General features: G+C 35.9%; 3 protein-coding genes across 4 annotated transcripts in view; 2 read left to right on the top strand and 1 right to left on the bottom strand.

Annotated features, from left to right (window-relative positions):
* Positions 1 to 15,428, bottom strand: part of LOC100968916 (uncharacterized) — a 41,867-nt gene extending 26,439 nt beyond the window's left edge. The window contains exon 1 of the mRNA XM_055113304.1: positions 15,396 to 15,428. The gene's annotated coding sequence lies outside the window, so the exon portion shown is untranslated. The remainder of the gene's footprint in view (positions 1 to 15,395) is intronic.
* Positions 6,280 to 7,242, top strand: LOC100969266 (olfactory receptor 2W1). Its single transcript, XM_003829711.4, has one exon. The coding sequence runs from the start codon at positions 6,280 to 6,282 to the stop codon at positions 7,240 to 7,242; it is 963 nt and encodes a 320-aa protein (XP_003829759.4).
* ZNF311 (zinc finger protein 311) overlaps positions 12,882 to 16,221 on the top strand; it is a 43,588-nt gene continuing 40,248 nt past the window's right edge. For both annotated transcript variants that reach the window (XM_057302457.2, XM_055113300.2), the window contains exon 1: positions 12,882 to 15,621. The gene's annotated coding sequence lies outside the window, so the exon portion shown is untranslated. The remainder of the gene's footprint in view (positions 15,622 to 16,221) is intronic.

Below are 16,221 nucleotides of genomic sequence, written 5' to 3'. Positions count from 1 at the left end.
GATGTTATATAAAAAAAGAAAGAAATAAAAAAAAAGCAATGAACAAATAAAACACTATATATAATTTGGCTGATGAGCTTGTTTTCACAAATAAAAGTAAGCTCCATTAAGTCAGGGACTTTACTGTTTTGTCTATTTAGTTGTTTGCTATATTTCTATTGCTAATCAAATTTGTTGAATTGATTCATTCAGTTACGTGGCAAAAAAGGGGGATCAGATCCATATTCGTTTGGATCTTAGGTTTTAATTGTGGGGAGATACATTTAAAAAAAACAAAATTTAGAGTGATAAGTGCTATGAAAAACACATGGAAATGTGATAGAGATTAGCTGGGGAGGAGGGATTTTAATTTAGATTAAGTAGTCAAGGAAGATCTCGTTGAATAGATTGTATCTGAAAAACGATTACAAACAAGGAGTTCAATTTGGGGACAGAATCTGCCAGGCCAATGGAATTCAATGCAAAGACACTTTAACACCTGCAACCCTGGAATGACAAAGGCATGAGACGAATGGGAGAAGGAGGGAGGGATGAAAAGGAGCCAGGCAAGGTGCATCTGGTAGTTCTTTGTAAGGAGTCTGAATTTTATCGTTAAGTGCATAGGAAGTCTAGAAAGATTTCAAATTGGCAAACGGAAATACTTGATTTGTGGTTTTGGTTTTCTTGGGTTTTGTTTTTTGTTTTTTCGAGACAGAGTCTCGCTCTGTCGCCCAGGCTGGAGTGCAATGGTGCGATCTCGGCTCACCGCAACCTCTGTCTCCCGGGTTCAAGCGATTCTCCTGTCTCAGCCTCCAGAGTAGCTGGGATTACAGGCATGCGCCACCATACCCGGCTAATTTTGTATTGTTGTATTGTTAATTTTGTATTGTTAGACGGGGTTTCTCCATGTTTATCAGGCTGGTCTCGAACTCCTGACCTCAGGTGATCTGCCCGCCTCGGCCTCCCAAAGTGCTGGGATTACAGGCGTGAGCCACCGCGCCCGGCCAACGTGTGGTTTTTTTAAAGAACGCTTTTGGCCGCCATATGGAGAATAGGTTGAAAGGGGAATGAATTAAAGCAGAGAAACAAGATAGTAATCCATTGGGTAATCCAGGAAAAATAGGGTGGCCCAGTTTGTTAGTCATTCTGGAAATGGAGAGAAGTCGAGCTTGGAATCGTTCAGATTTTCAAGATGAGGGCAGGCTAGTAATTAAGGATAACTCCTTAATTACTGGTTTCTGGCCAGAAATAGGTACATGTTTATATCATTTACTACAATGAGGAAGACTGGAATGAGAGCAGATTCAGTGCAATCAAGAGATCTATTTTAGCTATGTTTAGACTCATAATTTTGTGCATGAAATTAGGCAGTTGGAACTACCTATTCCATGCTCAATGTAGAAGACTGGAAATAGACACTTGAAAGCCATCAATATGTAGATGGGATTTAAATCCTTAAAACTCTAAGATTCTATCTAGGGACACAGTATAAACAGAAAAGAATTGAGCCTTTGGCAAGGGCATAGGAATCTCAGGACACTGTATTTCTAAAATTTCTACATATGCCAGCCAATACAGTTACTCTGATATGCGGCCAGTTGTGGAAGCACTGCTAATAACTTCACTTTAAATGGTTTCCATAAGTTAAGGGCTAAAGTAAGCAAGGGAAAAAATTGTTAAATAAAAAGGAAACAGGAAAACATGTCTTGATTTATTCAAAGGGGTATGGAAAGGTCTTATATTAAAGTTTAAGGCAAGGGCATCTGCTTTACAAGCTGGGTATATCCATTTTTTGATAACAAATGAAAACCTTTTTAAAAATTAATTCAAAAATCCAAAGGATTTCTCTATAATTTCTCCAGAGTAACAAACCCATGGATTTTAATCACAGAATAAGGAGCAAGGGACTGGAAAAATCACTGTGTAGGAATGTATTTAAACCAGAAACATGGGTGGGCATGACAATTTATATACATTTTTGTTTTTCAAATGAAAATTGAATATTTGCTATGGTTGAATTGAAATTGTGAAATTCAATTATAACTTTAAAGTGGTTTTTAAAAGAAAAAGGAGAACTGTAGAAAATTTGACTAAAGGGGAAGAGAAAAATACATAAGTGAAACTGAGATCTCCAGTCAAAGTGAACAGTTTCAAGTATTCAGATGTTTAGAATCTTGATAGACAAAAATGTACCATTAGTAGATGTTATGTTTCTTTTTATCATCATTATTATAGCATTTATAAAGAATATATGCACATACATATGTATATACTATGTATATAGCATATATATTTCATATATGTGTGTATTATATATAAAATCCTAAAGGAAGTGCTTATAAGGAGAGTATTTTCCAGATGTTTTATCAAATATCAGCATAAACTTTCCCCAAATATTTCTGCAGCACACAGACACCCTGAACTGATTGAAATTGTAATAGTTAATACTTATTTGGATGCTGTGTGCCAACCAGTACTGTAGTATTTACGTATGTTAAACTTATTGAATCCTTACATTCGCCCTTTAAATTATGTATTATACTATCCCCTATTATAGATAAGAAATCGGAGGCAATGAAGGTTAAGTAATTTTCCCAAGTTCACACATCTGATAACTGTAGCCACCAGGATTTCAGCCCAGAAGGTCTGGCTCCACAATCTATCCATCTAACCATTACACTATACTATATCTCAAGTGTAAAATATATTGATGGTCACCAAAACAACTGAGCAAAAATGTAAATCTTATGATCCTGGTCTTACTGTTTAGAGCTTTGGGGATTAAACATCTCTTTCAAATACAACTGTTTTGACCATGGGTATCAGAGATAACCACTAGAGGTACCTCATTTAAATGATATCTGCTCAGAGCAAGTTTAGTTCCACAATCAATATTTGTGCTTTGAATGGTAAGATTTTTCTGTAGCTAAGTATAATTGTAGTGTTGGAAATCTACATTATTTAAGAGTAAATTTTATATTATAATACATTCACAACCAAAAAAATATGAAAATACATTTTCTTATTTCTTTGTCCTATAGTTTTCCTTCATATTAAATAACTTTTACATCTACTAAACCTGCCCTAGTGAAATATTAGGGTATGGTCTAATTCTAGGCTGGCATTTTCTATGACACTGTACTCTAGTAAAGTTAATTGGATGCAGTCCCAATGGTTTAGATAATCTTTTTGATTATCTGAGTCTTCAGGTAATACTGAGAAATTTTGTTCAATTCTGATTCTGAATTATCCGGTTGCTTTTCCTAATGTTTCTCTATGGTCAAGACCTACTTGCAGGTTGATTTAAACTCAGAACAAGAAGTAAGAATTTGTGACAGGTTTCATCCTCTTACTTGAAGTCATATATTCGAGAAGGAGGAGTCCTGTTGAGAATCTCTACCCTAACACACTTTGGGAAAAGCAGAATTCTCCGTGGCACTGCAGGGAAATCATGAGAAATTTACAGCCCTGGAGAAAAAAATGCTTAACCGGGATCTATTTTCCATAGTGTGGATTCTACAAAAGTCAAGAAGTAGAATGGCAAAGGAACTCTCTCTGGATCACAGTAATGTTCATCCTTAATCTCTTGGAGAAACAGTATGCCTGGATTGGTAAAACAATTTGTAGAAAGTAGAAGAAAAAGAACTTAGATCTGTATGGGCTGGTTTTATTTCAGAAGTCTGAGAATAAATATTGATCCAGCAGAAACAAAAGCGAGAAAGATAGATTAAATTGAAAATGAAGAATTCAGATACTTGTTTTTAATTTTGTTTTGTTTTGTTTTTTAATGCCATTTGTGAAACTTGTCAGCAAAATATTTTATTCTTGAAGGTTGTGGAGCCATAAAGGACTCAGATTTTATGTATCCATTTCTAAATCTCATACTGTGCATGAAAATTTATTTGAAGATTTTTCTATGTCACTTTTTAATAGGCAGAAGGAGGATTTTTATTCTTTCCTGAGTTAATCTTTATGGACTGTAGTAATAATGAAATAGTTAAGAAATTAACAGCATAATATTGATTTTAATTTTAAAAGAATTTTCAGGTTTTTATATAATTTTAACTGAAGCCCTATTTTATTCAGAAGTTAGGCACAATTATACACATCAACGAGTCTGTTAAAATAAATAAGCATTAATTATTCATGCCCCTGCTCAGACATTATGGAACTTTAATGGGGTGTGACAGCTTGAAATATCTTTCAGAGAATTATTTTTCTTTCTATCCAATTTGATTAATGGCAAAACTCAGAATCAAATCATAATTTTTGAAAAGCTAATGCTAAAGAAATCACAAAATGATTTTCTCAAAACGGCTATTTCAACCACTATCTCCGGTTAGTCTCACAAATGTATCCACTTTTGAATCATGGCCACAGTTGGAAATAATTTCTTAATAACATTCAAAAAAACATATTTGAAATGGCATAACAAACAAAAAAAGCACAACTTTTTGTACTACATCTATATAAAGAGAGAGAAGCAGCACCAGTTTGATATTTATCTGGGTTTTGTTTGTTTTTGAGACAGGATCTTGCTCCAGCACCCAGGGTGGAGTGCAGTGGTGCAATCATAGCTCACCGCAACCTCAAACTCCTGGGCTCAAGTGATCCTCCCGCCTCAGCCTCCTGAGTAGCTGGGACTATAGGAGTACGCCACCACACCTGGCTAATGGCTGTTATTTTTTAACCAAATGTTTTATATTAGCTTTTTGACCACTTTATTGAAGTATGACTGACATACAAAAGCAGTACACATTTAATGTATACAACTTGATGAGTTTGAAGGTGAGTATATACCTGTGAAAGCATCAACACAATCTATCCCATATATACATCCATCACCTCCAACAGTTTCCTCCCACCTTCTTTATTGTGTTTGTGTATGTGTGCGCGTGTGATGAGAACACTTAACATAAGATCTACCCTCCTAGCAAAATTTTAAGTATACAATATAGTATTTCTTAAATGTAGTGTAAAGTGGCTGACAAGTTTTAAGGAGATGGATGACATGATTTCATCAAATGTTGTAACAATGTAAAGGCATAAGACTGGATGCAAGGACTGGATGCAAGACTATTGGAGAATCCAGAAAAGAAATCATAGTGATTTGAATTAGGGTTGTGGTGGTAGGGATTTTTTAAAGTGATAGGATAATTAGCATATATATTTGCATCCAAATTTACCAGTTTTGGTGATAAGGCGTTAAGAATGAGAGAGACAAAGCGTCCAAGGGTAAACACCAGATGTCCTACATAACAAACTAGGAGATCAAAGGTGCTTAGTCACTAAGATATGAAAAAAGAAGAACAATCTTTCCTCACTCTTTTTTAAGGTTTATTTTTAATTAAGCAACAATTGTATATGTTTATGGGGTGCAATATAATGTTTTAATATATGTTTATAATGTGTAATGATTAAATCAGGCTAATTAACAAACCCATCACCTAACATACTTATTTTTTGTGGTGAAAACACTTAAAATCTACTCTCAGTAATTTTGAAATAAACAATGCATTATTGTTTATTGTAGTCACCATTCTGTGAGATCACTAAAACTGGTTCCTCTTTTCTAACTGAAACTTAGTACCCTTGATCAGCATCTCCCCTTTTCCCATCCATCTCCTGCCCCCACTCTCTACCTCTATGAGTTCAACTTTTTTGGATTCCATATATAAATGAAATCATGCAATATTTGTCTTTCAGCTTACTTCAGTTAGCATGATGTCCCCAGGTTCATCCTCCAGGTTATCACATCTTTTCCTCATCCTACCATTAGCCCAGAACTTAAATTTTATAGGTGAATTTATTGATCAAATAAAAGAATATGTTCATTTTATCAAGCTAACTAGCTTATAAAGAATCATAGGGTCATTTTAGAACCAGCATCTATTTCAAACTTTCAAAGTTACACGTTAGATAATTCAGACCTCAAGTTTAAAAGTGAACTCCCCAAGGTCACCTGGATTTTTTTAAAAAAATCTAATATTAAACTCATTGCCATAAAAGAATCTATGACAAATAGCAGATTTCTTGGCTGTAATTTTTACTTTTATCCATTAAATTTTTTCAATTAGTAACATAAATTATCTCTTTTTGTTTAGTTCTATATTTTATCAAATTATTTAGATAGTTCATGTTGACAAATTGTTTCTTCCTCTTTTCCTTTTCTTCTTCCTCTCCCTCCTCCTTCTCCTCCTCTACCTCTTCTTCCTTCTTCTTCCTTCTCCTTATCCATGTATCATCATCTACCTCCTCCCTCCTCCTTTTCTCACTCTAGGATTTAGACATTGAAGGACTATGGACCAAAGCAATTATAGTTCTTTACATCGTTTTATTCTGCTTGGCTTCTCTGACCATCCAAAAATGGAGATGATCCTGTCAGGAGTTGTCGCCATCTTCTACTTAATTACATTGGTGGGTAACACAGCCATCATTCTTGCATCTCTCCTGGATTCCCAGCTTCATACACCAATGTACTTTTTCCTCAGAAATTTATCTTTCCTAGATCTATGTTTCACAACCAGCATCATCCCTCAGATGCTGGTCAACTTGTGGGGACCTGATAAGACCATCAGCTATGTGGGTTGTATCATCCAACTCTATGTTTACATGTGGTTGGGCTCAGTTGAGTGCCTTCTCCTGGCTGTTATGTCCTATGATCGTTTTACAGCTATATGTAAGCCCTTGCATTATTTTGTAGTCATGAACCCACATCTATGTCTAAAGATGATTATCATGATCTGGAGTATTAGTTTGGCCAATTCTGTAGTATTATGTACACTCACTCTGAATTTGCCCACATGTGGAAACAACCTTCTGGATCATTTCTTGTGTGAGTTGCCAGCTCTGGTCAAGATAGCTTGTGTAGACACCACAACAGTTGAAATGTCTGTTTTCGCTTTAGACATTATAATTGTCCTCACACCTCTCATCCTTATTCTTATATCCTATGGCTACATTCCCAAAGCTGTGCTGAGAATGAAGTCAAAAGCAAGCCAGCGAAAAGCAATGAATACCTGTGGATCTCATCTTACTGTAGTGTCTATATTCTATGGAACTATTATCTACATGTACCTGCAACCAGGTAACAGGGCTTCCAAAGACCAGGGCAAGTTCCTCACCCTCTTTTACACCATCATCACTCCAAGTCTCAACCCGCTCATTTACACCTTAAGAAATAAGGACATGAAGGATGCCCTGAAGAAACTGATGAGATTTCACCACAAATCTACAAAAATAAAGAGGAATTGCAAGTCATAGATAAAGACTAGAGTGAATAAGGCAATTAAATATGTTTTCTAATTTTCTTTAATTTTTACAAACGCAAGTAATTCCTAGGTCATGGAGATCAATAAATATAATTATTATATACAAACATTTTGTAGATGCAAACAAAATTACAACCATTCTACTTAGCTCCTTTATGTCCCTGATCATTGGTATATCATCAGAGAAAACAGATCATTAGAAATTTTATTTTTGCTTGAAATAAAACACAAATGGGATGTAAACATAAATTTGAATGCATTTAATTTATTCTAAAACCACATAGAAACTGTTTTGGTTATCTAGTTTTGTATTTTCAATGTTAATCCTTGCCTCTTCCAAAGTATAGACCTGAGCAAATGGTTTCATATACATTATGGTGTGTATATTAATATACAAATAATGTTCATTCTATTGGAGCTTGAGAAAAAAATATACATATACACAATGATTTTGTACACCCAATCTTTTGTAATGCCACCCAAATATTTATTTGTGTTTGATGCAAACAGTGCAGTTTATAAGACAGTAATTGTCATAAGCCCCATTTAAAACAATTCACTCTTTTTTCAATGAAATTTCAAATCGATATCTTGAGTAAAGGGTCTCTGCTATTTAAGTCTATACTACTCTATCGTAATATAAAGCCACAAATTAAAGGGTTTTAAAGGTAATGACACAGTCTTATCAATTTCTCTTTCATTCGTTAAATGTTTATTCCATGATTGTCTCAACTTAATGGAAAGATAATATGACTAGTTTGAAACCAGTTAGGCTTTTGACATACATCTGTGGAACTGGCGGATTTACGTGAATTTTTAGAAATGTGGTAATGTTTATATGTAGTGGAATTGCATAACAGAATAAATCTTTTTATTTCTATTTATCATAATATAATATTTAGCTTTTATGGGACAATGTGATTACTTTTTAATTAAACTTTTATTTTTGCCATTATCTGATACCTTTCTCTAAAAGTGCCCATTATTTAATAATAGTAGTCAATCTAGATAGATCTAGAAAGACACACTGCTAGAATCTAAAAATATATATTTTCTCTTCCATCATGTCATCTTTAATGATGAGCAGCCCACCACCAGCATTTTGAGTTGTCCCTTTCTTTGGTGTACCACTGGTTTTCACAATGTGGATGACATGTTACAGTAAGATCAGTAGAGATGGTAATTATGCCTTTCTTTTGTGAAGGAGGAGAAGGGATCTTTGAAAGTGAAGGCTGGAAAGAGAACCTGTCTAACTCCTCAACCTGGCATTTCCTCAAGAAAATGTTAGCGAAGAAAACAAAGGAACAAGGAGGATCTGGAAGTTATTTCCTTAAAACTAACTTTATAACCCTACAAAAGTCTCTGCATCCCAGAGTGTGCCCCCCCGTTGAAGCCCATTGTGTTAGACTATGGTTCTCTTAACAAGCCATACAAATCTCTATGAAGGTTAGAATTGCATTGTTTTGTAAATATTATTTATAGAACTGATAAGCCTCTAGCCAATGTAATTATAAGTTTCTTGAAAGCATAATTTTGTATAGTTCTTTCTCGATTCACCATCATATAATAGGGTTCCATGACTCTTAGTAGGCATTGAATATTTTTAACGATTTGGATGAATTTTTCAGTGTTCATGCAAATGTTTGTAAACAGAGCAAAAATCATCTTGTTATCATTTTTAACTAAAAAAAAATACATAAATATGAGCTAAGCAGAATATCCCAAGCCTTCAAAAACACGTCCTAGAAAATTTCGGAAATGTCTTACCTTGACCTGCATCATAATGATGCTTAATTACTGTTGTGGAGCACCAGTCTCAAAGGGCTTAACAATATCCTGAAACTAAGTCAGCTCTCTTAGATTTTATACCCATCACATTTATCTTTTTCTAAGGTTAGCCCTTGGCCAGGGCAGGAAAATGTTTCTGCCACTCACAAAACACCCAGTAAAAAGGTAATTTTCAAAACCACATATGCCTAGTGTCGGAAAAATGCAATATAATACAATCTAGTTTATTGCCTATTTTCCTTTCATATGGACATCTCCAGATTCTTCCACAAGAAGTTCAACTCTGATTGGTACCAATTAACCACAACATGGTAGATGTTGACTAGTTCAGACAAGGAAATTCATAATGATTTATGATTAAAGATAAAAGCAACCCTTCTGAGTCAACCATCATAACTTGAGGAGTGGTGGACTAAGAAAACCATAGTAGAAAATGGACATAATGACTCCCCTCAGTGCAAGTAAATAGCTAATTCTTTCAATATTTCTCTTCTTTAGAAGACTATAATCTAAAAAATACATTATTCAAATTCAGAGAATCACGAATATCTAGAGAAAATGAAATGCCATTTTTACTGTAACTGTTTATATTCATAACAATTATTAATTTTCTCTCACTTCTTAAACAAAAACTTATAAATGGATTCAAGCAGAAGATGCTATGATACTCAATTGTCATATAGTGATGAATTCTGAAGTACAGGAACCTCTAGAGGTCAAATACGTATAAATGCACTTATTATCCAATTCTAATCCCATTATTTTAATTGATGTGTTTGGGTATCTTTGCAAGTACATATATTTACCTACTTTACAATGAATATTTATATCTTAAATAAATTTACTGACATGTATTATTGAAGTATGTTGCATAAAAATGATATGGCATATCAAATTTTCAAACATGCTGTAAAAATTAAGCTAATTATTAATTGGTAACATTTTTCAAGCAATACCTGGGTATAGATGCTGATAATTTAATAAGTCTAAATATGTACCCAACTTACTGAAGTACATTGATTCATTTTATCACTTTTATAGATACCAGTTCATCCAGGTCTCTGGCATTTCTGATATTGGTTTTTGTATTAATACATAAGTTAATTTTTTTTTTGAGATGGAGTCTGTCTCTGTCGCCCAGGCTGGAGTGCAGTGGCACAATCTCAGCTCACTGCAACCTCCACCTCCCGGGTTCATGCCATCCTCCTGCCTCAGCCTCCCGAGTAGCTGGGACTACAGGCGTGTGCCACCACATCCGGCTAACTTTTGTATTTTTAGTAGAGACGGGGTTTCACCATATTGGCCAGGCTGGTCTCAAACTCCTGACCTCAGGTAATCCACCCACCTCGGCCTCCCAAAGTGCTGGGATTACAGGCGTGAGCCACCGTGCCCAGCCTGCATAAGTTAAGTTTTAAAATTCTTTCTACTTTCTGAAGAAATTCTGACACTCTCCATTGTATTTCTGAAAATTATTTTCTATGGGAGAAGGATTCTATTATTTTTGAGGATTTTTGTTTAAAATACTGCTCCTGATAAATTTTTAACCTCCTCTCACAGTTGAGTCCCTGTGGCCACTGTCCTTACCAATTTCTACTGTATGAAACAGCTTCTTCTCCACTTAAAGACTATTTCTTGTCCTCTTGCCAGTGAACCAAGCCTATTTTCTTTTATTCTCTAAAGTACCACTAACAAGTGGGGAATGCAGTTAGTGGGATTTTCATAAAGAACTGGGAATAATAAAGGAGGATTATACTGCAGGATAAAAAGGAAAACATTGCCTAATGAATATTTTGACTTCTTAAAATTCCTTAGCAATCCCTACCACAGAGCTTTGCTCTCTGGATGTCTGCTTTTTTAGGTCCCCCTTGCTCCATGTTTTGGAAGATCTTATTTACTTTCGGTCCCAACTTCTATTCCAATCTGTCTTTGTCTCTGACCTAGGACCTCCAATTCTTTCAATTGTAGTGTCTGTGAAGGAATAATGTCACTATCACTTAGAGAGAAATATTTGTCTGGCTCTATCTTCTATAAACACTAGAATAAGGGGTAAAGATACACTCATCTTGCATTAGAAAATAGAATTTGTTGTTTTAAGTAAAAGAACACCTTTTCTTCTGCTGCTGCTGCTCCATTCCTCAGAACACAGATGCAATTAAAACAATTCCAATCTTCTATTTTTCCCCATTACATCCCTTAACTAAAGAGTATACAATTTTGATCCATGTGATTATAAGGAGCACATATTTGGTATTATTACTAAGAAGCTTTCTGTATTAATACTGCATATTTTTAGCTCACACTTTTACAATTTAATTTATACAAACCTTTCTACAATTCAGTGATTTCTCTTTATATTGATGTCTTGAATAGAACTGACCAAGTTTATGTTTCAATGAATAAAATTTTGAAATCAAAAAATAATACACTTTTTGAAACTATCTAGGTGGAGAAGTAACATGAAAAGGATTTTTTAAAAAGAAGCTACTTCCATGTCCTGAAAACCTGGAGTAATATTTAATGTAGAGTAATTGTGTAGAAAATTTTCTAGTACCAATAAGTACCCATTTATGAATATGTGGGTCCATTCCCAACACTGGAGCAATTCCAGTACCTGTTTTCACTAATTGTACTCCCAAATTCCAAATCACTGTGTAGAAATTAATTCTACTAGGTAATTAACTCCAGGTCAATTTATTCTCTTTAAAATCAGTTGGATGGAAATGTTCCTTGGTAGTTCTTTTTATTTATGTTTTCTTACCAATCTCATTATTCTTCATAGACAAGTTTCTTCAGAGAAACACTTTGTCATGGTAACTGTAGTATACTTTAAAACACTTTGTCAGGCTATTGATATAAGTGCATTTATTCATTCAAATATTACATTCTATGGGCCGGGCACGGAGGCTCACGCCTGTAATCCCAGCTCTTTGGGAGGCCGAGGCGGTGGATCATGAGGTCAGGAGATTGAGACCATCACAGCTAACATGATGAAACCCCGTCTCTACTAAAAATACAAAAAATTAGCTGGGCGTGGTCGCGGGCACCTGTAGTCCCAGCTACTCGGGAGGCTGAGGCAGGAGAATGGCGTGAACCCGGGAGGCAGAGCTTGCAGTGAGCCCAGTGAGCCAAGATCATGCCACTGCACTCCAGCCTGGGAGACAGCGAGACTCCGTCTCAAAAAATATATATATATCTATATATATATATAACATTTTATGGACATGAGTGGCTCTAATCAGTAAATGTACACTATTAGATGGGGAGGTCAACTAGCATTTAGCCAGAAAGGCTGCCCTCCAAGGCAGCTACCACAGGACCTTCAGTTATGTACCTCTTGGTCAACATCTGATGCCTAGCCAACTCACATAATAATTGAGGTTTAAATCAGTTATCATCCTGAAATTAGTGGTACCAAATATATGAGGGTCATCTAACATATTTTAGAAACATTCCCTATTCTTCTATGAAGGGCATAAGAACCTAGCAAGATGTGTAGCCTAAACTTTAGGGGTAGTGCCCAAGACTTGTTCCCTAAATGGGCCTGTGTCCTACCATGGATAAGTTCCACTTTCTCAATGCTGACATGAAAGTAAAACCCTACCTCTGTTGTCTTATCTTCTTCAAATACACCTTTCTACAAGGTACTTTGGAGTATTTTAAAGGGCAGAGAGCTGAGGATTTATTAAATTTACAGAGCAGATGACATAAACTGTCTTATGCTAATGTCTGGTTAACTAATCTCTATATTCATGGCAGAATTTGATCAGAGTCATTTTCATCATAACTGGGACATAGGATTGTGGTGGTAAATGCTAACCATACGCCCACTTCACCTTTTTCAGCCACTATGATTAACTACCAAAAATGACCCTGTTGCTGAGCATGACCAAATTGGGTTAGGCTAGTTCAAAACACACTCTATTTTTCTCATCAGACACTATTCATTACTTCTTAATTTGTTGCACCTTGCTTTTAGTCCCTCTGAACTAAAATGCTTAAGAGCAAATATCAACTAGAGTTTCTACTCTGTTGTTTTACATTAGCTGAAAAATACAGGTATATCCCCCAAAAAATAAGAAGAAAGAAAACTATCATTATTTTAAGATAACAGAATCCACTCCATTTTTAACACAAAAAAATGTTATTAGAAATCCCTATAGACTCCGTGAAAAAGAAATATACAAAATAAATATTTAAAATCTTCTGCACAGCAAAAGAAACTACCAACAGATTAAACAGACAACCTACAAAATAGGAGAAAATATTTGCAAATTAAGCATCCAACAAAGGTCTAATATCCAGAATCTATAAGAAATTTAAACAAATCAACAAGCAAAAACAACCCCATTTAAAAATGAGCAAAGACATGAACCTACACTTCACAAAAGAAGACATACGCATGTCCAACAAGCATATGAAAACATGCTCAGTATCACTAATCGTTAGGGAAATGCAAATCAAAACCACAATGAAACACCATCTCACACCAGTCAGAATGGACATTATTAAAAATTCAAAAAATAACAGATGTTAGTGAGGTTGCAGAGAAAATGGAATACTCACACACGGCTGGTGGGAATTTCAATTAGTTTAGCCACTGTGGAAAACAGTTTAGAGATTTCTCAAAGAACTCAGAACTACCATTTGACCTAACAATCCCATTACTGGGTATATACCCAAAGAAATAAAAATTGTTCTACCAAAAAGACACATTCACTCGCATGTTCATCACAGCACTATTCACAGTAGCAAAGACATAGAATCAATCTAGATGCCCATCAGTGGTGGACTGGATAAAGAAAATGTAACATATATACACCACAGAATACTATGCAACCATAAAAAGAATGAAATCATGTCCCTTGCAACAGCATGGATGGCAGCTGGAGGCCATTATCCTAAGTGAATTAATGCAAAAACAGAAAACCAAATACCACATGTTCTCACTTATAAGTATGAGCTAAACATTGAGTACACACAGACACAAAGAGGGGAACAACAGACACCTGGGCCTACCTGAGGGTGGCAGGAGGAAGGAGGGTGAGGATTGAAAAACTACTTATTGGGTACTATGCTCACTATCTGGGTGACAAAATGATTTGAACACCAAACCTCAGCAACACACAATTTACTCAAGTAACAAACCTGCATATGTACCCCTAAACCTAAAATAAAAGTTAAAAAAAAAAATTTAATTTAAAAAATACATATATAGCTCTCCTAACAACAATAAGCAATGAGCAATTAAATAAAATGATATCAATAAAGATGAACTTAACGTATGCTGAACATTTTTAAGGTATTATTAATCTTTACCAAGAAAAAGGGAAAAACAAATAAAATGAGACTTGCCACATTCTTCAAAAAATAACTTTTAAATATAAATTTAAATGCAGACATTTCAAATAATTGTCTGCATTGTGTTTGGATTGTAACAAATTTATTTCAAGATTTATTTGGTCAAATTACAGCTTAGAAGAGTCAAGCCATTTTCATAAACGAATAATAAGCAAGGATTTGCTCTGGCCAGCATTGAAATACTATCAAATATTACTAAGGGTTTGATTTGGGGTCAAGAGCAGTGGCTCCTGCCTGTAATCCCAACACTTTGGGAGGCCTAGGCAGGAGGATAGCTTGAACTCAGGAGTTGGAGACCACCCTGGGCAACAGAGTGAGACCCCTGTCTCCACAAAAAACAAACAAATAGCCAGGCGTGGTGGCCTGTGCCTGTAGTCCCCGCTACTCGGGAGGCTGTAGTGGGAGGATTACGTGAGCCTGGGAGGCCGAGGCTGCAGTGAACAGAGATTGTGCCACTGCACTCCAGTCCGGGTGACAGAGTGAGGCTCTGTCTCAAAAAAGAAAAAGAGTTTGATTTGCATATGATTGAAACAACATTGCCTCAAAACAGACCTTAGTGTGTTTTACATTAGAATAGTAAATATGAAAAGAATGACATTACAAATTAGTGTGTGATGAAGGCCTATTTGTTGACCAGCGTGAGAAAACTGATGAAAGATCTAGAAATAAAATTTGTCAGTAAAAACAATACCTAAAAAACATACATTATTATAAATTTTAAATTGATTAAAAAATGTAGAGAGTTCCAGCAGAGATCCCAGGCCTGAAGCAGCGGCGAACCTGTCTTCCCCACCCCACCTCGGTGACCTGGTGGCCGCCGGGACACAGCACCTTTGGATGGCCGCGGGTGTGCGGGGCGGGAAGAACCACGCAGAGGCTGCTGGGGTGCAGGGCCCGCGAAGGCGGAGCTAGGGAGTGGCCTGGCCTCCTCTTTAGGCCACGGCGCCGCGCAGATCCGGTCCTCGGGGGACCTCTCTGTCCCAATTGGGCGAGACCTACCTGGTCCTGATGACAACAGACAACAGCCTTAACGGCCGGAAGGTCAGCGAAGTCCCGGATGAGGACGGGTGGAATGGTAGCGACCATGGGGCAGTTGGCCTTCCTTCTACCAGACGTTGATGTGGGAAAAGAAAAATGGAGTAACAGGACACATTTAGCGATTTGGAGATTCCCATCACGCTTTGGGAGGATGTACCGGCGTTTATAGGAGACCCGCGTGTATAATGTGAGAAAGCTGCTCTCAGCTTCCCCCAAAACTTTTACAAGGAAACATTTGCCACATCTAGCCTTTCCAGATGTATAGAGGTTACCGACCTATGATAGAGTTAGAAAATCACACATGGAATTTTTTAAATTCCATATTACAGAGTAGGTAATCAGTATGTAATTGTATCAGTGGATTACAAAATCTGGAGATTATATTCTGAGAATCTATTTTTGCCAACACAGTAAGAGCCATATATTACAAGCCCACAGCTAATATCATAATGATAAAAAGTTGAAAGCTTTCCCTCTGAGATGCAGAACAAGACAAAGATGCCCACGCTCACCACTTCTGTTCAACATAGTATTGAATGTCCTAGCCAGAGCAGTTAGGCAAGAAAAAGAAAAAAAGGCATACAAAGTGGAAATGAAGAAGTGAAATTGTCTCTTCTGATGACATGATCCTTTACTTGGAAAACCCTAAGAACTCCAACAACAAAAAAAGCTATTCAAATAAACAAATTCAGTAAAGTTACAGGTTACAAAATCAATATACAAAAATCAGTAGTGTTTCTATGCACTAACAATCATATGAGAAGAAATTAAGTAAACAATCATAATT

Source organism: Pan paniscus, chromosome 5, assembly GCF_029289425.2.
Source record: "Pan paniscus chromosome 5, NHGRI_mPanPan1-v2.0_pri, whole genome shotgun sequence".
Classification (NCBI taxonomy): domain Eukaryota; kingdom Metazoa; phylum Chordata; class Mammalia; order Primates; family Hominidae; genus Pan; species Pan paniscus.
This window is presented reverse-complemented; position numbering and strand designations above follow the sequence as displayed.